The 23369-nt window shown below is 55.1% G+C and overlaps 1 protein-coding gene across 7 annotated transcripts in view; it reads right to left on the minus strand.

Annotated features, from left to right (window-relative positions):
* Positions 1-23369, minus strand: part of GTF2IRD1 (GTF2I repeat domain containing 1) — a 114719-nt gene that overhangs the window by 24136 nt on the left and 67214 nt on the right. For 6 of the 7 annotated variants that reach the window (XM_058568948.1, XM_058568950.1, XM_058568953.1 and 3 more), the window contains 7 exons: positions 22487-22552; positions 21388-21571; positions 12670-12719; positions 12412-12468; positions 10912-10995; positions 6617-6800; positions 6049-6077 (listed from right to left, as the gene is read on the minus strand). In XM_058568948.1, the coding sequence (XP_058424931.1) occupies positions 6049-6077; positions 6617-6800; positions 10912-10995; positions 12412-12468; positions 12670-12719; positions 21388-21571; positions 22487-22552 (654 nt within the window). The remainder of the gene's footprint in view (positions 1-6048; positions 6078-6616; positions 6801-10911; positions 10996-12411; positions 12469-12669; positions 12720-21387; positions 21572-22486; positions 22553-23369) is intronic. The other variant, XM_058568949.1, reaches the window with a different exon arrangement.

Here is a 23369-nt window from a genome sequence, read left to right on the forward strand (position 1 = left end):
CACTGGCTCCGCCCCCGAGGCTTTTATTGGCATTTCCACATGGCTCACACCCTCACCTCTTTCACGCCTTAACTCTCGGTGTGGTCCACCCACAGCTGTCCCCGGCTGACTGTCCTGTCCCTGTTGTGTTTGTCTCCATGACACTCGTCACCATCAAATATACTATTTGTTCTTCTTATTTATCTGTCTCCCCTACTGGAATATAAGCACGAGGGTAGAGATTTTTGTCTATTTTGTATTTTCAGATCTTCCTTGGCACAGAGCAGGCACTCAATAGATTTTTGTTGTACAAATAAATGAACCCAAAGGATGAACTGTGAGCCTAAAGGGTTACAGACAGGATCAACGCTATAGACGCTGGTAGCCAGAAGGCGGCAACAAAGAGCCACCCAGTGTGGACGAAAGATGCAGGGGGAGAGAACGGGCACACGCCATGTGACCTGGAGCAAGTTCCTTACTCTCCCTGAGCCTCAGTTTCCTACTCTAAGACTGGCTCCTGGGGGAGACCACATGTGCTCCTATGGGAAGGCTTTGTAACTGGCAAATTGTAAGCAAGATGGAGATGTTAGGTGTCCAGGGTATGCGACTTCCCCAGATGTCCACACTGGGGGACAGGGCAGTTACATAATTACGATGCGGCCTGATGAGGGAACACTATAAAGTGCTTTCAAAGACGTGGGAAAACGCTTTTGTTTTAAGTGTGTATGTAAATTTAGACAAAAAAACAACAGTGAGATGTAAAATTAATAAGCCTGGGGAAAAATCTGGAAGAAACGTATCGTCATAAAAATGAATAGCCATCTGGGCAGTGAGATGTCTGTATTTTCCAAATTTCCACCATGGGCATGGATCTGCATTTCCCTTTAGGTTTCTATGACCTACCAGAATGTTCTGCAGCTGTTACCACACCAGCCTCCTGGGCAGAGGGCCTCTCCTTCCTTGGTAACCACTGCTTCTCCCCGATACATCCTCAACGGTCCCTCCAAGTTTGCAGAGAGAACGCCTCTGCTCAGTGCCGCAGCAAGCAGAGAGCGACGCCAGGATCACCAAGGCCCCTTCCACAGCACACATTCCTGCTGTGCTCTGGGACTGGCCTGCTGCGTGCCCAATGCCCTGTGACCCCTGGTGGCATCTGTTCTCAAGAGCTGGATGCCTGGGGCTGAGGGCAGAGACTCCCCGGAGGTGTCCCCAGCCACCCGCCTCTCCGCCCCTGGACCCATCTCCTGGTCTAAGTCTGCGCTGCGCAGGCAGGCGGGCAAGGCGGGAGCAGCTGGCTAGGGCACAAGGAACTGTGAGGGGGCGCACCTCTCCCAGGCCTCACTCGCTTGGGCCCTGGGGTCAGGCCTGGGTTACCTCGCCACTCTAGCACAGTGAGGGGCCTGGCCCTTAGCAACCCTCGGCAGCCCCGGTCCCCCACCAGACCCCCTCCAGCCAGTACGTCCATCCCTCGGGGATCCTGTGAACCCCTGGCCCACAGCTCCCCTCCATCCTCCAAGGTTTGGTCCCAGTCCGTCTTCCTCTGGAGCCAGGGACCTGCCCGCCACTCAGCACGAACCGGAAGCACTACTGGACACCAGGGGAAACAGGCCCCAAGGGCGGACGTTGTACCCAGTTGGGACACCACCAGGGGCCATCTGAGATCATCTCATTTGACCAGAACAAAACTGGCCCAGGAACCCTCACCCCACTCTGGCCCAGCCCACAGTTCCAGGAAGCATCATGAAAGCCCCAGATTTAACAACCGGTTCATCTCCAAAGCATAATTTCCTCCTTTAGAATTCACCTTCTCGGATGGTTCTGTCAAGAAAGGCTTCTACATATGGGAGCCTTCAATAAATGGCCTAGGAAACCTCAGAGCCACCCTTAACAAGGTCCCTCCCCTCCCCAGGGAAGGCCCCCTGCTTCCCAAGCCGCACCCACCGAGCACCCCATCCCTACCACCTTGTTTCCGCCCTCCCACTGACCCGGCCTCCCCCAAGCAGAGGTCTGCTCCTGCTCAAACCCTCTGCAAGGTGGAAGTGGCTGCACAGGTGGGCTTCATAGAAGGTTCTGGGCCGGGGCGGCCTCAATCAGTAGGAACAAGGGTCATCTCTCCAACCGCCTGAAAGGACAGTTGTCCACGTATGTCTCGTGGGTACCAATGTGGTCACAAAACGTTCAAGACTTGATGGGCCCTCTCGCTAACTTCTTGGCACTATGAATCCTTCCGGAAGTTGGACACAAGCCCAGGAAAAAGGGGGATCCTAAATGGACTCAGATTAAGGTTCTGCCACTACATAACAGAGGCTTTTGAGAGGAATCTAGTTCAATTTCAGAAGAATAAAAAAGAAAGTTCTCATGTCTTACACTGCTGAGTTTGCAGACTAAGGTCCATTCCACATTTTCAGAATAAGAAGAGAGAAAAAGGAAAAGGCTCTGGAAGTTTCCACTGTGCCCAGGATCATGCCCTCCAAGCCTGGCACCTCCTGGATGCACCAGCCCCATTATCCCCACCGGCACCCCAGCCATGTCCCCAAGACACCTCCTCCGTGCCTTTGCTTAGGCTGTGCCCTGTGTCAACGCCACACACAGTTCTGCTCACCTCCAAGGCCCAGCTCAATGTCACCACCTCTAGGAAGCCTTCCTGAGCCCCAGGAATAACAATAACAGTGGTCACCCCCATTGGCTGGGCACTTCCCATATCTGGTAGGGGGTTGAGGACTTTACAAACACCTCACTCAAGCGTCAGGACAAAGCCCCCCAGGGCAGCAAGGGGAAAACATCCTCCACTGCCCACCATGCATCTAACTCAGACCACCTGGGGAGACAGGTATGCCTCTCTCCAGCTTATAGATGAGGAAGTGGAGGCTCAGGACATGAAATAATGAGCCTAGTCACATGGCTAGTAAGAGGGAGCAGGGATTTGAACCCGGGTCTGTCTGGGCACAGGCCCATTTGAACCATGGGCCTGTGCTTTCCCACGACCCACACACTACCTCGGACTACGATCCCAAAGCAGATTTCTGCCACTCCGCCACATGCCCATGGCACCCGCCTCTGGTACAGCCCACCTTCCTCCAGACCACGGCACCTGCTAACGTTCTGCCTCCTGCAGACCTGAGCTCCCGCTCCAGCGTCACCCCGGGAGCCAGGCTACCTCAGGCTTCGGTGACAGCCTGACGGAGGGTTTGGGCACGAACAGCCTCCACGACCTCTGGCGAAACCTCGGAGGCCCGTGAACATGGACACCTTACCAGCCCAGTGTGACAAGTGGCAAGAGTAAGTGTGGCAGTGGCCTGCCAGCCCATCTGTCCGGCCCCTCCAGGCTGGCACCCGGCCGGGGGTGCCAATGCCCGGAAAGGTGCTGGCAGTCCCATCCCTGAGGGCCACCTTTCCATCTCCTCCTCCAGGCAGCCTGTCACCCTCTTCCACAGCACGTGGGCAGAGAAAGCGTTTCCAAGGGCTCTCTCTGCACACGGAGAAGCCAAAGGGAGGTCAATTGGCAGGCACAGGGAGACCGGCTCAGGGACTCGGGGGCAGGCAGCCCCAGAGGGGCGATGGCTGAGATTCAAGAAGCTGCTCAAATAGCAAGATGGGCTGCCAAGCTCCCCTAGCTGGAGATCGAGCCACAGCCAGTGGAAGAGGTCCCCCCAGAAGGGCCCAGGAGCTCTGTGCTCTCCGTGAAGGCTGCTGGCTGCCCCCTGCCCCCTGCCCCCAGCGTTTCTCCCCGAAGCCTGACACTGCACTATTTGATGGGAGCTCTGCACCGTGTGCCGCCCGCCCGGAATCAGGACCTCCCTGATGGAATGCAGGGAGCCAGGCTTCGGAGCCAAAAGCTCCTTCGCTACCGCGGGGGCATCCCAGGGAAGTCACTGAGCTCCCTTGGCCTCAGTTTCTTTGTCCGTAAAAAGGGGAGAGAAAAAGGTGACAGTGCAAAGCACTGAACTTACAGCCTGGCTCACATCATAAATGACTTTCCTTTCTCGCTTTCCAAACTCATTAAAAACGTGCATGCCCCTCAAGCACTGTATTGTCAGGCCTCTGTGGGGACCCTTCCTTCCAGAAAGGAGGGGCTGGGGAGCACAGAGGGTGCAGAGCGGGGCCGAGGACTGCCTCCCTGCGTTTCTCCTCTCCGTCAGCAGAGGGAGACCAGGCCCCTCTTCCTGCTGCCACTCGTCGGATGGGTGCCCCACACAGCGGGGCAGGCAGTGGCTGGAAGCTGACTCGGTGGCACTCAGCGCTGATGTCTATCAGCCTGGAGACCAAAGCTGCAGGGCCTGAAACCACAGACGGGGTCAGGGGGCCCCTGCCACGGGGCAGGTGAGCGGACCACAGGCCGCCCACCACGGGCCTGCAGCAAGGCTGGTCCACAGAGGGCCGAGCAGTCTGCCACAGAGCTGGCACGGGCCAGGAGCCCGTGTGTGTGTCCCAGTTCTTGTGGCTGATGAGAAGGGAACTGTGCTGTCCACAGGCCTGGGATGTTCTCATGAGTGTTCGGGCATTCGTGTCTCGGCCCTGCCCCGCTGTCCCCAGCCTGCTTCCTGGGGAAGGACTCACTTCTGACGTGGGTGTCCCACTGTGGGAGAGGGCTCCCAGAGCCACGTGGCGAGTAGCACAGGCCTTGAGGTTGGTGAGACCACCTGCCGTGGGACGTGGGGCCACTGCTGAAATGCTGAGCCTCCGTTCCCCCTGGAGGTCTGCCCCCTGGAGGTCAGGCTCTTGAGCCTACCTCACAGGTCGAGCCTACCTCACAGGTCGGCAGAGTCAACGAGATACCTCCTGTGTGTTCACTGCTGTAACAGTGCCTAGACCACCACCTGAACCAGGAGGACCAGCGCACGGTCTGACCCCCGGTCACTTCTCGGCCAGGTTCCCGCTGGGGCCACCCTTGCTGAGTTTGGCTGCTTTTTCCACTACCTCCACCTCTGAGAGAGTTCTGGAAAACCATCTTTGCGGTGGGCCTGGGACCCCTGCTGCTTACTCAGCAAACATGTCCCTCTCCTGCTCTCCAAGGCCCCCTGAGGCCCAACCAGAACCTTCCTCTCCAGGAAACCCTCCCCAACTACCCCCATCACCGTTGCTCCCCCTCCTGGGGGTCCCTGCAGCCCGACAGCAGCAGCCACATCACCATGCCCCGCAGGCAGTCTCGTCCCTCCAGTCTGATGGCCTCTCGCCCCCTCCCCAGAGGCCCAGCCAGCCAGGCCTGGCACAGGGAGTGAACAGCTCCAGGGAGCGGGGTCCGTGGGCACTGAGGCGGGTGAGGGCGTGGTCCCTGCGACTGAATGCGGATTCCTGCCCTGAGGCCCCTCTGTTCGGCGCAGGGCCCTGCCGCTCACCCACTCCCAGCACACGGGCACGGCCTTCCCAAGGGCACAGGCTGGCCAGTCTTCATACCCGCGTCTCCTGGGGCACGGCGGGGCAAGGCGAGGTGGTAGGGGCCCCCGTCTCTCCATACACCGGCTCTGGGTCAACAGTTCAGCGTATGCAGCCTCCTCCTCGGAGGCCCTGGACAGCCTGCAAGGCTCACCAGGTGGCTATGTCGCCCCCACAGGGACAGCTCTGCTCATTCAGGGTTGGGAGGGCCAGGACACAGCCATGGAGGAGACGGAGGGGGACGGATGCCTCGAACATGGGTCAGGAGAGTGTTTTACCATCTACAGTAGGCAAGCACTTACCCACATCTGACTACCAAGTTCATGGGTCCCCACGCAGACAGCCCTCCCCCTGAGGCCAGGAACACACCTGCCATCAACCTCCTCCACTCAGCGAGGTCAACAAGGCCCTGCTCAGGAAGAGTGGGGGCCGGCCCCTCCCGCGCCCTGGCCGGGTGCAGCTGAGACGTCGCCAGTGCCATCCCACCCCTCCTTCTCTGCCCAGGCTCCTGCGTGGCCTGCCTCCTCCCACCCAGGGCCGGTGCCCAGGTGAGGTGGAGAACACAGGGGCAGGGGCTGGCTCCTGCTCCGGGGCCCTGGAGCCTGTGTCCCACAGGCAGCTTGGCTCCGGCCTCTGCCCCGAGCACCGGGGCTGCCCTCCGTGCCAAGCGCCACCCCCACAGCCGGCGCCTCTTACCAGGCTTTGGGATGAGTCCTTGGAAAGGCCTGGAAGAGAAACAGAGATGGGAGTGTTGGGAGGACCTGGGAGCGCATGAGAAATGTCTGGGCCCATCAAGACCCACTGCCTCAGAATCAGCATTTTAACAAGATGCCCGGCAATGCGTGTGCACGGGCAGGGGGTGGTGGCGCCGCAGCACTGCTGCTGCGCAGGAGGGTGACAGGGTCTCCTGCTGGCTCTGGGACCTTGGGGAAACCACCTGTCTCAGTTTCCTCCCTCTGAAGCGGGCCTAACGCCTCTCTCAGGGGCTGAGCGCGGTGGGCGGGGGCTGCGGGCAGGCAGAAGGGGCCATGAGGCCGCCCTGCTGTGGTGGTTGAGGCAGCGGGCGGGCCTCACCTCTGTGGGGCTCCCCACACCCTGGGTGGCCTGCAGTGCCCCCTCAGCCCGCCAGGATGGCACCGGGAGAGCCACCTTGTCCACAGGGAGGGCAGGACCAGACCAGGGGAACAGCCAAGGGTCGTCAGGTGCAAGCCCCCACCCCCACCCACCCACACTGGTGGTGCCTCCTCCCCCTTCCCCCAGGTACCTGGTGACCGTGAACTTGATCTTGTCAGCCACCGCGAGGATCCTCTCCAGGTTCTGGGAGCCAAAGGTGCAGGGCTTTCGGAACGGGATACCCGGGGGCAGCCCCTCGATGATCACCGAGCCAGGGTTGCTCTTGATCCGCTTGTAGGGGACCTGGACCGGGTACTTGATGCCCAAGGCCTCCCCTGCGGACGAGAAGGACGGACGGCTGTCTTCAGGAGCCAGAGGCAGTGCTGGTGTGTGGACGCGGGGGTGTGTGGGGCGCCCCGTGCACGAGTGTGATGGAGTCACGACACAGGGTGTAAGAGCTGCCATGTGGCACCATGGAAGGGCATAACCGGTGGGGGACCGGGAGTCACGGAGTGTGTTGTGCAGGGGGCTCCGGGGGGCCGGGCTGAGGAGTAGCCAGGGGACGTGCGGCTACGGCTGCCAGGGAGAGGGCAGCAGCTGGTGCTGCTCAGCCTCACAGCCTGAGGAGCGGAGAGCCCGTCCTGAGCACGGCACCTCGCGGGCACGGCTGGCCCTTCCCTGCCACGCCCGACCCTCGGGCAGCGCCGTGGCTCTGCCTCACCCTGGCTCAGGACCGGCTGGCCTCCTCCCACATCTGGACGCTGGCCTCATTCCTGGCACCACCCTCTGTGAAGGTCTGCGCATGCCCATCCCAGCCGGCTGCGGGCATGCCCGGGGAGGGGGGCCACTGCTGCCTGCTGTCAGGGGCCATCCCTGAGGCTCTGCCTGGCTGGTGTCCCCATGGTTCCTGCCCAGAGAGGCAAGGACACAGTGCAGGCTCTGCAGGCCCGGATACGTTCACGGCTCTCTCAGACTCACACGGGGCCCACCACCGGAGCCCCCTCCTGGACAGAGGGATGGCACTCACGACAACCCCTCCCCCCACCCCGAGGGGCTTGTTGACAGCACCATCCCCAGTGTCGCACGATGCTTCCTTAGGGAGACATGTTGCAGAAATCTCCACATGTCTCAGCGCTAGGAGGAACAGCTAGACTGTTTCTGTGCAATAAACTGATTTTTTTTCTTTTTTTTTTTTTAAATTTTATTTATTTATTTTTTCCCCCAAAGCCCCAGTAGATAGTTGTATGTCATAGCTGCACATCCTTCTAGTTGCTGTATGTGGGACGCAGCCTCAGCATGGCCGGAGAAGTGGTGCGTCGGTGCATGCCCGGGATCCGAACCCGGGCCGCCAGTAGCAGAGTGCGCGCACTTAACCGCTAAGCCACGTGGCCGGCCCAAATGATTTTTTTTTTTTCTTTGGTGAGGAAGAGAGTTTCTGAGCTAACATCTGTGCCCATTTTCCTCTATTTTATATATGGGTCGCTGCCACAGCATGGCTTGATGAGTGGTGCGTAGGTCCGTGCCTGGGATGGGGACCCACGAACCCCAGGCCGCCAAAGTGAAGCATACGAACTTAACCACTATGCCACCTGGCCGGTGCAATAAACTAATCTTTATCTCATGGACACTGGGAATGGTATAACTGATCTCATTTCCCTTTTTGCTCTGGCTCCCAGGAACTCAGAGCCTGATCTGTGCCCTGCATCTAGCAAGTACCCAATTCCTGTGTCTTCATGTTACCCCTGCTTGTGTCATTGCTCCTGCCCATTTATTTTTTATTTAATTGAGATATAATTCAAATACGATTAAATTTACCATCTTAAAGTGTACAATCCAAAGGTTTTTAGTACACTCATGAGGTTGTGAAATTACCACCACGATCTAATTCCACAGCACTTTCATCACTCCACAAAGAAACCCGGCACCCTTAGCAGTCCCCCTGCTGGGCAACCACTCCTCTACCTCCTGTCTCTGTGGATTCCCGCCCTCTCCAACTCCTCACCTCACTCTGCCGCAGAACAGTTTACACACTGGTGCAAAGAGATCCTTTTTGAAACGAAAAAACAATCAGACAGAAAGGAAACGTGATCCCCACAATCCATGAATGGGAACACTGTCCTCTCTGCCTCTTCACTTCTAGCCTCCAAAATGGCTCTTGTACAACGACCACCGGCCACCACGTGGCCACACCCAGGAGACACTTGTGGTTCTGTTGGCGAATGCGGCAGGACAGTCACCACCCTCCTTGGCGCCCAGGACGCCACATTCTCCTGGTCCCCCTTCCTAGCCACTGCCCCCTCCTCCACCTGACCTCCACCACTGGGCTCCTTGGCCTGCGGTCTGGGTCCTCTCTCCTGCCCCCTGTGCACCCCTGGGAGTGTCTCCTCTCCTCTCACGGCCTGATTCTCACACCCAACCTAGACACCCCCTCTAAACTGCAGACTCGGAGCTCTGCTTGCCTGTGAGACATCTCCACTCACCCCTCAAACTCGATGCCCCCAAAATGGACCCACCATCTCCCCCGTCAAACAGCCCCCTTGGGGAGGGCACTGCACCTTCTCCCTGACTGGCAGTCCGGGTGTCCCCGTCCTGGGTGGTGCATGTGCTCCACCCGCCTAGTCACAGTGGTGGGTCTAGCACCAACGAGCACGTGGCGGTTCCCTGCCGCAGGGACTGGGTAAGGAATGGACATGTGGTGCAACGGGGGCCAATGAGAAACAAGGGGAGGGCTCAAGGAATTCTGGGAAAGAAAAGACCTGGCTCTCTGGAGGAAGCCTGTAGAAGAGACAGCCTTCTCCCTCCTTCTGGAAGGTGCAGGTGGGATGTCGAGACTGCTGTGGCCATTCTGCCAGCAAGTAGGAAGCTGGCCTGAGGTGATGCTGACACCGTGGAAAGACATCAAGGACATCTCTGAGCTGCTGGATCCAGCTGATCCTGAAGGCTGCCCTACTGCTGGACTTCCCACACTATGAGCTATGGCTGATTATCCCGTCTAAAGACAGCTGCACCAATATTTCTCTCATCCCACAAGCTCCTCTTACAGCGTAACATCAACACTCCTCCATAGAGAACTGGGGCCTGTGTGCCCTCCCCTTGAGCCTGGGTGGGACTTTGTAACTGCCTCGACCAATAAGGGATGGCAAAGGTGATGCTGCATGACCTCTGTGGCTGGGTCATAAAAGGCAACAGCTTCCACCCGGCCAGGAAATCCAGCTACCGTGGCGTCGCTACGCTGGAGAGCAGACATGGAGAGAAATCGGGAGAGATGCCCGAGAGGCCCAGCTGTTCCAGCACCAGCTGTTTCCCGCCGGGGTCGAATATGTGAGTGAGGAAGCTGTCGAGATGACCCCAGCCTCAGTCACCTTCTGACTGCAGCCTGGGGAGACACCCTGAGCTACAGCCCCCGGCCGAGCTGCCCCAACGTCCTGACTCACTGACACCACGCGAGACAGTAAACGGTCACTGCCATTTCAGGCCGCTGTGTTTTGGGGTGATCTGCTCTGTAGCCGCAGTAACGAAATCATGAGCCAATGAACCTCCTTTATTGATGAAGCCAGTTTGATTTTGTTTTTGTCACTTGAGACCAGAAAGCATCTTGACGGACACGAGCTTGTTTTCCTCAGGCCCTTTCCTCCCTGGCCCTGCCACTTCAGCACCGGAGGCTCCCACTGATGCCCATCTGACTCCAGCCGCCTTCCTGCAGCGGCCTGCCCAGGCCACCACCACTCGCGATCAGACAACAGCTCCAGCCTAGGAGCTGGGATCCCGGCGCCCATGCCGCCCTCCTGCAGCCTTCCACCGCCTCCACAGCAGCCAGGAAGACACTGGACAAGTACAGAGTGGCTCCGGGCACTTGAGCCCCCAACAAAATACAAGCCAACACCATGGTTCCCTCCAAGGCCCCAGATGACCGGGTCCACCTCCTGGCTGGCTCCATGGGGGCCCTCTTCTCCCCCACGCCCAGACCCATGCTTCAGCTTTCTGCCTCTTCTTAGGACAAGCCTCAGGGCCTTTGCACGTGCTATTACCTCAGCTAGAATGCCTTTCCTTTACACTCTGCTTGAGTTAACTCTTTACCCATCCTCCAGTTCTTTCTTCAGAGGCCTTCCCTGGCTCCCAATCTAAGGTAAGTACCCAAGTTATTCTCTCTTGAGCAGCCTGATATTTTCCTGCATGAGTGTGGGACAATTCCTCACTGTTACTGAATCCTGTGTATAGCTGCTGAATGTCTGTCTCACCTCACTGGTTTACAGGGCCCATGAGGGCAGGGTCTGAGTCTGTTTTATTCACTGCTGTCTCCCCAGTGCCTAGCACATAATTAGTGCTCAGGCAATATTTTTAAGTGGGTGAATGGTTTTCCCAGAGGTGACCACGGCTAGACCTGGGAAGCCCCTGCCTCTCTCCCGACCCCAGCTGGCTTCCCTCCCGCCGGCACCGTGGGCTCACCGTATTTCTTATTGAACAGATCCTGGACCTGCTCCCTCAGTGTGTTGGCGATGTCGATCCGTGAGAGTCTGGTGTCATAATTTTCTGCAAAGTGTAAAACAATTATAGATTTGGGCTGGTAAATTAAAAGGCATTTGGTGACTTTTAAGGAATATGATTTCCTAATTATGGGGAACTTCTTCTCTGGCAATTATCAGCTCCTTGGAGGGGGCCCCTCAGAGTCCTTCAGAACTAACATCTCGACAGAGATGTGTTTTTCCAGAAGGACGCATACTCTTGCGACAAGAGCAATGAGTCAGAAATTATTTGTTGACATTTGAAAACCACCAAACCAATAAATAAGCCCTGGAGGTGAGAGACGCCATGAGGAAGGGCAGGTTCCTGTGCCAGGTGGCTCAGAGCAGGGGCTCCGTTACAGTCGGTGGGGAGATGGGGGCAGAGGAGGGCGCAGCTCAGCCAACTGGGTGGCCCCATGGAGACAGAAGCTGGCCTGACAGCTCCCCAGGGCCAATCCCTCACCCAGGGGGTTTGTGAAGGAGCCCACGTGCTGGCACACGCCACAGGGCCCCCATGGGCCCCTGACCTCGGGGAGATTATAGCCTGGCACTGCCTCATGGGAAGAGGGGGGAGGGCGGGTGGGAATGGATCTCTGGGTGTTTGGATGGAGGGGGGGTGAGGACCCCGGTCTCCTAAGAGGGCTGGGTATGAGAAGCCATGGGGTGAGGGGAGACGTGAATGCCCCTCATCACAGAAAGTTCTGGAAAGGGGTGAGAGAGACTGGACAGCGAGTAGCTGCCCCTCTGGGATCTGTGTCCTCTCTCTCTGGCCTCCCCTACTCCCAGGGGCTGGCCCTTCCTGCCGCTGGTCTCACTGACCCCACTTTTTCCTCAGAGCCACAGTGACCACACAGGGCCCACCTGGGACACCTACCCTCGAGATCACTCACAGCCACACCCGAGAGCTGCCCCAACAGGCACGCGGACGGCTGTTCTCAGCCACAGCCCCCACGGATGCGACACCTGATCTTGGCCGAAAGGTCGAGGAGTGATACTGTCCCACCACTGACGGGAGGGACAGAGCCTCCCCTTAGACCCTGGCCCCTGCCTGCTCCTGTCTCTCACACACGGTCGCCCTCCGGGCCTTCACTCAGGCTCCCCCTCTCCCCCCACTCATTCCACTCCCTTCCTGGCCCAGCGGCAGTGCCCCTCGGCGACCGCTCCCTCCTCTGATCCCCAAGCACTAAGGGCCTGGCTGATGGCCTCACATGCAGTGGGCAGGTCAGCTGCCTCCCCAGATGGACAGCGGGCCGGCTCCTACACCCTGTACCCTGCTGTCCCCCCACCCCCAGGGCCTCCGTGGAGCGTCTCCCCCAGAGCTGGCAGGCCCAGGTCCTGAGGTTGGGGGCCAGCCCCTCCCACTCCCAGCCTGGCCCTCCAAACCCAAGCCAGGTCAAGGTCCTGGTGCTGGGACAGCTGACCCCATCCTGAGCTGCCACCTTACCTTGAAAGCCCTGTCTCTTCAGGCTCTCGTCCACCAGAGGGTCCCCGAAGTCCCTCTCTGGGGGCGGGGAAAGAAGCCAGGGTGAGCAGGCAGCTCCTGGGACCCGGGGACAGAGGTGGCATCTGGTGGGGGCAGACCCAATGGGAGGGCAGTGGGGGAACGCCGGGGGAGGGTGGGACCAAGTCAGAGGAAGCAGGAGAAGGGGAGGTGGCCAGGCTGGGCGCCCCCACACCCGGCCCGTGGCCCTGCACAGGGTACCTTGGCTGTCCGTGACGGGCTCTTTGACTCCTTCGGTGAGCAGCTCGGGCCTGGAAAACACAAGCAGGGCTATCACCAAGGTCCCTCCAGGCCCCCTGGTACTGCCCAGCTCTCCTCTCTGGGCCTCAGTCTAGACATCTGTGCAATGGGTTCTCCTGGCTCTGGACAGTCTAGGTCTGGGGTCCCTGCCCACCCTGCCCCCTCCCCCGGGCAGCTGTCCTGCTGACCCACATGTGAGGTCTGGGGGGCTGTGCTGGGCTCTGAGGATTCGGCCGGGAGCAAGACCAGCCCAGTCCTGGCCCGGCGGGGCTGACACCCTTGCTCTTGGTTCCAGGACACTGTGTGACCGCCACTGCCCAGGGTCAGGGTGCATGGTCTGGGGGCATCCTGCAGAGCTGGCTGGAAGTGTAGAAGCCGTCGCGGCTGACACGTGGCGAGATCTGGGAGGAGTAGGCAAGGCCCAGCTCTGCACGGACGTCTGTCTCCAGGCCCCACACAGCCCTTCCCAGACATTAGCAACTCACTCGCTGGCCCTGAGGTGGCGCTGTTCCCATCACCCCATTCGCAGGATGAAGAGACTGAGGCTTCAAGAAGGTGAGGAACGTGCCCAAGACCGCACAGCCAGAAGACGCAGAGTGACACCTGGGCACCCCTCTCCCCCACCCTCAGCCTCTCCAGCTGAAGGACCCCCTCCCCGGGCCTGTTTTCTCATCTGAAATGGGATAATAACCCTTCCCTGGCTCAAACAGATGGGAGCAGGCCTGACCATTCCTGGTCTGCGGAAGCAACACAGGACTGGGGAAGCCCCGAGAGTGGGAACCAGCAGTCCTGCTCAGCTCAACTCTCACAGGGGACTGTGGGACGCACTCTACTCCTGGGCCTCAGTTTCCCAATGAGAAGGGGAGAGTGGAGACGGGGCTCTCAGTGCAGTCCGAGGCCTTTCCCAGCTCCTGAGGTTGTGGTCCAGGCGGGGCTGAGGCCCAGAGCGCTCCAGGCAGCTCGCCACAGACCTACCCTCGTGCTGCACCCGGCCGCGTCCTTCCCTTCGGGGGTGTGCAGGAGGGGTGCTGCTACCTGTCCACCCACCAGGCCCATCAGCCCTCCTCTGCCCAGCCTGACCTCCCCAGGGCCCTCAGCAGCCACAGACCCCAGACGGCCACCACTCGGACGGAGTGCTCCAGCTGGGTAAGGGCCGCGCGGAAAACGGGGCGTGCAGGATCAGTGCCGCATGAGGAGGTGTGTCTGGTCTGTCCACCGTTCCTGGGAGAACCTCTAAGTCTCTGGAATTTCTCCAGTGGCAAGAGTATCCATCATTCACAGTGGGCCTCTTGGATCACACCGAAATGTATGCCAACGAGAGGACTCCCGGGGCTGTGAGCCAGCTGATAACAGCCCGAACTACTGACTTCTAGAGAGGGGAGGGGGCTGCAGATGGAGTTCAATAACATGGCAACAACTCCGTCAGCACGTCTACACAACGGATCCCAAAACACTGTGGACCCGAAGCTCGGTGCAGCCGCCTAGCTGGTGAGCACACCGATGTGCGGAGAGGGTGCCACACCCAGATTTCCGGGGAGAGGGCGTGGAAGCCCCGAGTGCGGTGCCCCCCCAGACCTCGCCCTTCATTTGGCTGGTCCTGATTCGTATTCTTTATATCAAACTGCCATCGTAAAATAGCGCTTTCCTGAGTTCCATGAGTTCTTCTAGCTGATTACTGAGCCTGGGGGAGCCGTGGGAAGCCCCACATTTGGAACCTGGGGCCAGCTGCTCAGAAGTGCAGGTGGCCTGGGGGCCCCGAAGTCACGGCTGGTGTCTGAAGTGGGGGCGGCCTAGCTGGGGACTGTGCCGGGACCTGTGGGGTCTAACTTGGGGTGGTCAGTGTGTGAACCGCACTGCAGCACCACAACCACGCGGAGCTTCCCCTCACCACCTCCCTGCACCTCTGTCTCTCGCCCGCGCGCACCCACCCCTGCTCCTCCGTTTTTGAAGGGGTTTTTAACTTTGGAGAATTTGACAAAAGCAAGGAACCCTCTCCCCAGAAGAATGCACAAAAGAATATGAAAAATTTGCACACAAGTTCAAGGATCTGGGCTAAGCATGTCTTTTGACCAAAATTTAGAAAGTTTAATTTGATTTTGTGCCAACTCTAACTGACAGGAAGTGACTGCCTGGAGTACCGTCCAGAAGGACGTGGAGGTCAGGCTCAGGTGGAAAGTGTCACACAATCACACTCTCTGCCGCAGGTGGTGATCTCATAGACATATATGCATGTTTTATGGGCCGAATTGCGTCCCCCAAATTTCATACGTTGAACGCTAACCCCCAATACCTCAGAGCGTGACTATCTGAAGATAGGGTCTTTAAAGAGGTGAGGAAGTGAAAATGTGGAGCTGACTGATGTTCTTATAAGAACAGGAGATCAGATCAATACAGAGACACCAGGATGTGTGCACACAGGGAAAAGACCATCTGAGGACACAGCGGGGAAGGCAGCTGCCTGCAAGCCAAGGAGAGAGGCCTCAGGAGAAACCAACCCTGCCGACACCTTGATCTTGAGTTTCCAACCTCCAGGACTTCGAGACATAAATGTCTGTTGTTTAAGCTGCCCGGCCTGTAGTGCTTTGTTACGGCAGTCCGAGCAGAGTAATATACACGTCTACGTACACACAAGCGCACATCTCTAAGACATATATACACACACGTGCTTTATTGAGATTAACTCACACACCACAAAATGCCGTCTTTTAAAATATAGCCAACACGGGTTTTAGTCCATTCACAAAGTTGTTTATGCAGCCACACTTCTATCCAATTTCAGGACATTCACATCACTCCAAAAACGTACCCTTTTTTAAAGTAAGATTAACGAGAAATGGGCTATTTTTCACTTAATATGTGCAGCAGTATTTTCTGCTAATTTTTAAAATGAGGAATAACAAAATAAATACATTCAAGTGCTCCACCTCGCTCCTTTCTTTTCTCTTAAAATCACCCCGCCGAGAAAGTGACAAAAATGTGGAGATTAAACAACATGCTACTGAACAACCAATGGATCATTGATGAAATTAAAGGAGAAATCAAAAACTATCTGGAAACAAACGAAAATGATAACATGCCATATCAAACCATATGGGATGCAGCAAAAGCGGTCCTGAGAGGGAAACTCATAGCGATACAAGCCCACCTTAACAAACAAGAAAAAGCCCTAATAGGCAACCTTCAATTACACCTAACAGAACTAGAAAAAGAAGAACAAACAAAGCCCAAAGCCAGCAGAAGGAGAGAAATAATAAAAATCAGAGCAGAAATAAATGATACTGAGACCAAAAAAACAGTAGAAAGGATTAATGAAACAAAGAGTTGGTTCTTCGAGAAGATAAACAAAATACACAAACCCTTAGCCAGGCTTACTAAGAAAAAAAGAGAAAAGGCTCAAGTAAATAAAATTAGAAATGAAAGAGGAGAAATTACAACGGATACCATGGAAATACAGAGGATTATAAGAGAATACTATGAGAAATTATATGTCAACAAATTGGACAATCTAGAAGAAATGGATAAATTCTTAGACTTATACAACCTCCCAAAATTGAACCAAGAAGAAATGGAGAATCTGAATAGACCAATAACAAGTAAAGAGATTGAAATAGTAATCAAAAACCTCCCAAAAAATAAAAGTCCAGGACCAGATGGCTTCTCCAGTGAATTTTATCAAACATTCAAAGAAGATTTAATACCCATCCTCCTCAAACTATTCCAAAAAATAGAGGAAGATGGAACACTTCCTGAATCATTCTATGAGGCCAACATCACCCTGATACCAAAACCAGACAAAGACAAGACAAAGAAAGAAAATTACAGGCCAATATCGCTGATGAACATTGATGCAAAAATCCTCAACAAAATATTGGCAAACCGAATACAACAATATATTAAAATGATCATACACCATGATCAAGTGGGATTTATACCAGAGACGCAGGGATGGTTCAACATCCGCAAATCAATCAACGTGATACATCACATCAACAAAACAAAGAATAAAAACCACATGATCGTCTCAATAGACGCAGAGAAGGCATTTGACAAGATACAACATCCATTTATGATAAAAACTCTCAATAAAATGGGAATAGAAGGAAAGTACCTCAACATAATAAAGGCCATATATGACAAACCCACAGCTAACATCATACTCAACGGGGAAAGACTGAAAGCCATTCCTCTGAGAACAGGAACGAGGCAGGGCTGCCCACTCTCACCACTCCTGTTCAACATAGTACTGGAGGTTTCGGCCAGAGCAATTAGGCAAGAAAAAGGAATAAAAGGAATCCAAATAGGTAACGAAGAAGTGAAACTCTCACTATTTGCAGATGACATGATTGTATATATAGAAAACCCTAAAGAATCTGTTGGAAAACTGTTAGAAACAATCAACAACTACAGCAAAGTTGCAGGGTAGAAAATCAATCTACAAAAATCAGTTGCATTGCTATATGCTAATAATGAACTAACAGAAAGAGAGCTCAAAAAGATAATACCATTTACAATTGCATCAAAAAGAATAAAATACCTAGGAATAAATCTTACCAAGGAGGTGAAGGACCTATACAATGAGAACTACAAGACATTATTGAGGGAAATCCACGATGACATAGAGAAATGGAAAGATATCCCATGCACGTGGATTGGAAGAATAAACATAGTTAAAATGTCTATATTACCTAAAGCAATCTACAGATTCAATGCAATCCCAATCAGAATCCCAATGACATTCTTCACAGAAATAGAAAAAAGAATACTAAAATTTATATGGGGCAACAAAAGACCCCGAATAGCTAAAGAAATCCTAAAGAAAAAGAACAAAGCAGGAGGCATCACAATTCCTGACTTCAAAACATACTACAAAGCAATAGTAATCAAAACAGCATGGTACTGGTACAAAAACAGACACACAGATCAATGGAACAGAATTGAAAGCCCAGAAATAAAACCACACATATACGGACAGCTAATTTTCGACAAAGGTGCTAAGAACATGCAATGGAGAAAGGAAAGTCTCTTCAATAAATGGTGTTGGGAAAACTGGACAGCCACATGCAAAAGAATGAAAGTGGACCATGTGCTATCGCCATTCACAAAAATTAACTCAAAATGGATCAAAGACCTGAAGGTGAGACCTGAAACTATAAAACTCATAGAAGAAAATATAGGCAACACACTATTTGACATTGGTTTTAAAGGAATCTTTTCGGATGACATGCCTACCCAGACTAGGGAAACTAAAGAAAAAATAAACAAGTGGGACTTTATCAGATTAAAGAGCTTTTATAAGACAAATGAAACCAGAATCAAGATGAACAGACAACCAACCAGCTGGGAGAGAATATTTGCAAAACATACATCTGACAAGGGGTTGATCTCCATAATATATAAAGAACTCACACAATTGAACAACAAAAAAACAAACAACCCGATCAAAAAATGGGCAGAGGAAATGAACAGACACTTCTCCAAGGAAGATATACAGATGGCCAATAGGCACATGAAAAGATGCTCAACATCACTAATCATCAGGGAAATGCAAATCAAAACAACACTAAGATACCACCTCACGCCCGTTAGAATGGCTATAATCACCAAGACAAAAAACAACAAATGTTGGAGAGGATGTGGAGAAACAGGAACCCTCATACACAGCTGGTGGGAATGCAAATTGGTGCAGCCTCTATGGAAAACGGTATGGAGATTCCTCAAAGAATTAAAAATAGAGATGCCCTATGATCCAGCCATCCCACTACTGGGAATCTATCCAACGCACCTGAAATCAACAATCCAAAGAGGCTTATGCACCCCTATGTTCATTGCAGCATTATTCACCATAGCCAAGAAGTGGAAGCAACCTAAGTGTCCCTCGACTGACGATTGGATTAAGAAAATGTGGTATATACATACAATGGAATACTACTCAGCCATACAAAAAGACAAAATCGTCCCATTTGCAACAACATGGATGGGTCTGGAGCGTATTATGTTAAGTGAAATAAGCCAGAAAGAGAAAGACAAACACTGTATGATCTCACTCATATGTGGAATATAAACCAACACATGGACAGAGAAAACTGGACTGTGGTTACCCGGGCAGTGGGGGTGGGGGGTGGGCACAAGGGGTGAAGGGAGTCATATATGGGGTGATGGACAAACAAAAATGTACAACCCAAAATTTCACAATGTTAGAAACCATTAAAACATCAATAAAAAAAAAAAAAAAAAAATCACCCCGCCGAGTCTTTAGGCCCCACTGCTGGACTCGACGGTGAACTGCTCTCTCCTGCATGAACCACTCTCTGCATGTGCCTTTGGGGAAGCTGGAATCCGTTAAATTCCCTTTTTAAAATTGATATATTTTTTAAGAAATGAACTCATGATAGGCAACCACACAGGTGAATCTCAAAAGCATTATGCTAAGGAAAGAATCCAGACACAGAAGCCTGCCCACCATACGAGCCCATGTAGATGGCATTCTGGAAAAGGCAAAATGATGACAGAAAATCCATCAGCGGTTGCCCGGGGGCTGGGGTGGCAACAGAGGGGTGCAAGGGAGGTTTCTGGGGTGAAGGAACCGTTTTATATCTCGATTGTGGTGGTGGTTGTATGACAGTATGAGTTTGTCACAGTTTGAAGAACTGTGAATTTTTTAAAAGGGCAAATTTTACTGAATGTGAAGTAAACTTCAATAAACCTGACATTCAAAAAAACCCATCCTGATTACAGCGTGCCAGCTCTTTGCAAAACCCTTGACCGCACTGCCACCCTGTGTCCCCCACTCAACATTCCGAGCAACCTGCCCAAGGTCACGGGGGTTACAGGAGGAGCTGGACTCAGACCCAGGACACCACCTCTCAAGTCTGCCATGGGGCCACCGGGCCAATCAGCCTCCCCTTCCAAATATACAGTGACATTAACAATGGTCGTGGGCACGGGGGAGGCCGTCCCTGCAGGTCACCAGTGAGCAGGGTCGGCTCACAAGGGGCTGCTGCTGATTTGGCTCCCACCTTCCAGCGCCCAAGAGCTTCCAGCTCTGGGCTGGAGGGGACAGACGGGGCCAGCAGCCCCTGTGTGTGTCATCCCTCCTGAATGGTAACAGCTCCAATGTTCTGTCCTCTGCCTGACCTCTGCCCTGAGCACTGGGTCTCAGGTCCCGTCATCCACCCGCATCCCTCCCCAGAAGGCCCCATGCACTGCACATGTAACACATCAGACCCAGCTCGACTGCGGCCACACCCGCCGTATCTCCCTCCCAGAAAACGCATCGCCATCTCCCCAGCTGCTCAGCCCCCGACGCAAGTCATTCAGGCCCCTCTTCCTCTCACACCCCACATCCAATGTCAGCAAATGCTGCCCCCGTCAAAATAGTGCCTGACTCTGACTTTTCACCACCCCACCTTTACTGAGTCCAAGCTGCCATCCTGTCCCCTGGGCCAGAGTCAAGTCTCTTTGCTGGTGCCTGCTTCTGCCCCTGCCCAAACCCCCAGATCCCCCTCTGCCTCACAGCTAGAGAAATTAAAAAAAAGTAAAAAGACCAGATCATGTCACATCCTCCCTCCTCAAAACCTTCCAGCGAGTTCTTATTAAGTTTGAAGTAAAATCTAAACTCTTTAAGTCGACCCAAGACCTGTACTATCCAGCCCTGCTACCTCTTGGGCCTCACCACTCACCACCTTCCCTCGCTCACTCTGCACCAGGCACATCGGCACCTTGCTCGTCTTTAAACATGCAAGCACGTCTCTGCCTCAGGGCCTTTGCACCTGCTGCTCCCTCTGCCTAGATACTCTTCCACCCACTATTTGCGAGGCTTGCTTCATTACTTCTCTGCTCACTGTCACCTGCGCAGACAGGCTCCTCCTACCCCTCACCCTGCGTCACCTGCATTTCTCTCCACCTGACCTTAAACTGCGACTTTATGCAGCAAGATCAACCAACTCAAGGGCAGGACTCACTGGCATTCGCCCGGCGCTCAGGGTGTATCTGCTGGAGGAAGGAACCACGTACCCACTATTTGCATCTCTCAGAGCACCACCCTCCCTGCCCTGGGCGCAAACCAGGCCCTGTGGGAGGGCCCCTGCCCCGCACCCTGTCACCCGCCTGCCACTCTGGGTGTGAAGGACCTCATGAGTCTCCTAATTTTCGGGCCATCTACTTCCCCCTCAGGGGGAACAAACTCGTATGAGTCTTCTCTTTCTTGCCCCTTTCAACCAAACCAAGGCGAAATCCATAAGACACTACAGTTAAGACACAGATGCAACAAACACAGAACAGGGCCCCAGGGCCCTCCCTCTTTTTGTAGTCAATAGCGGCCTCCAGCTCCTCCAGAGGGACTTCGTATCTGAGCTGGGCACACGGGCAAACACGAGGGACGTCCAAGGACACAGACAAGACCCGCCCCGCCGGCCCTTCCCATCTTGGGGCGACGGGGTGTCACCCACAGCGGCGCCCCGATACCCCAGCCTGGAGAGCAAGGGCGGGGTATTCCCATCCACAGGAGGGCCAACTGGACACCGAGAGGGTGTCAGTCCAGCAGGCCTGGGTCACCTCACGCCTGCCAGCGTGGCCACCCCACTATTTAAAACTAAACAAACAGAAAGGCTGCCCCAGTCTGAAGAGGAAGATGGCAGTAGGGCACTGCTCCGGCCCGGAGGCCCGGGAACCCGGCCTCACCTCTTGATGACAAACTGGATGCTGTTGCTGGCCTCCAGGATCTTGCGGAGCTTGGCAATGCCGAAGCAGTTGGGCCTGCGGAGGGAGATGCCCTCGGGCAGCCCCACCACGAACAGCTCCTCCGGGTACATCAGGAACTTGGAGTAGGGCACCTTGACGGGCTCCGAGATGCCAATGGCCTTGGCTGCAGAGACACAGCTGCTGTAGGGCCACACGCAGCCATGGGGCCAGGAGCCTCCACTCCCACCTCCCACGGCCGCCTGGGGGGCCGCGGGTGCAGAGCCCTTGAGAGTCACCTCCCAACCCTGCTGAGAGGTGAGTACCATGACCCCCAGTCTGCAGGTACGAGACCTGGACTCAGAAGGGACGTGACTCATCTCAGGCCCTAGAGCCCCTGAAGCGGGGGTGTGTGGACCCCACAGCTCACCTCTAGTCTGTGCCCTAATGCCCCGGCAACGTGGGAAAACCCAGTGATGGCTGGGGACACCTGGTGTCAGCTCTACCCAAGTGCACGTGTCCTCATGCTGCCAGAAAGGCCCTCCAGAGGGTCCCCCTGCCACCGTCAATAACCCCAAATTCCTGTGTGGCCCAGCACACCTCAGGAACTGGACAGATTTGAGGCGTAGGCCAGGCTCTGCCACTCACTAGCTGCGGGGCCTCGGACAAGACACATCGCGTCCCCAGGCCTCCTTTGCCCTCATCTGTAAAACGGGGATTAGGACACAGAGGTTCTGCGCGACGGGGAGTGTGAAGCGGAGCCAGCACCTGGCAGACCCCTGTGCTTAACAAAGAGCAGCCTCCCCCTGCCTCCTCTCTCCTGGTTCCTCTAGCAGGAGAGTGCTTGCTACAGCTGCACGCACGCAGCTGTCCATGAGGACGAGGGCTGGCTATCGCGGCGGGAGAACAGCCCTTTGAGCTGAGGCGGAGGCAGACGGTGAGTGAGGGTGAGCCTGCTGGCCGAGGCGGCCCGGGCTGGGTGTCACCCCTCCCTCCCTGTCCCTGTGCAGGGAGCAGCTGGACTAGGGGCCGGGCCGAAGTCCGTCTGAAACAGGGCAGCCGGAGGGGTCAAGGGGCCCGACCGCGGGCGCTCCCCGCTCACCGTATCGAGTGTTGAAGAGCAGCTCCACCTGCCTCCGCAGGGGCCGGATCACATCGCCGTGGCCATCTGGAAGGCAAAAGGCAGCTTGTGGGGCCACCCCAGCGGCAGCAGCACCCTGCTCCTCAGCTCACATCCCACCTCTGCCGGCACCAAGAACTGCCCGGTCGGTGTTGGGGAAGGCCGGGGGTGCTGCAGGCAACCGACTTCCTCAGAAACGGCACCCCAAATAGGTGCACGATTCCCGGGCTCAAGTATCTGCTTGTGAAATCAGGTCTAGGGCATCTCCAGGCCTGAATGGAGATTTGGAAGGTTTTGTGGCCTAAGAACGACCATGGGGCTTTCTGGTCGAGTGTCACTCTAGACCAGCTCAGTAAGTGACTTAGCTAGTGGGTGAATACTAAACCTGCAAATTGAGTATGCTGCCACCAGGTGGTAGTGGACTTTGCCAACTTCATGGTTAGCCCCTGGCAAGCTGGGTTTGGGGAAGTAACACTTCTCTCCTGACATCCACTCATTCCATCTCAGGGGCAGACACACCCGAGAGGAAACAGACCCTTCCTCACCTTGATCTCCCTTCCTGTCCTGCTCCCACTCTCAACAGGAAGGGAATGAGCAGTGTCCCTGAGAATGAGCATGTCTGTTGGACACAATGCCATTTTTGTGCCTCAATTCTACTTGTTCAGGAAGACTAGGCTCAGACCCCAACCTTAAAACCTTCGTGGGAAGAAGGAAGGTGTGTATAAACACAAGGCTTGGCGCTGTCCCTTCCAGAAAGAGGTGCTTGTACCCGACCAGGCACCTCCTGGTTCTGGAAGGCAGGTCTACAAACCTCCCCGCCTCAGGCAGCCCACAGGATTCCCACCCCAGACCGGGGGCTGGATAG

The sequence above is a fragment of the Diceros bicornis genome, chromosome 26 (genome assembly GCF_020826845.1).
Source record: "Diceros bicornis minor isolate mBicDic1 chromosome 26, mDicBic1.mat.cur, whole genome shotgun sequence".
Lineage (NCBI taxonomy): Eukaryota > Metazoa > Chordata > Mammalia > Perissodactyla > Rhinocerotidae > Diceros > Diceros bicornis.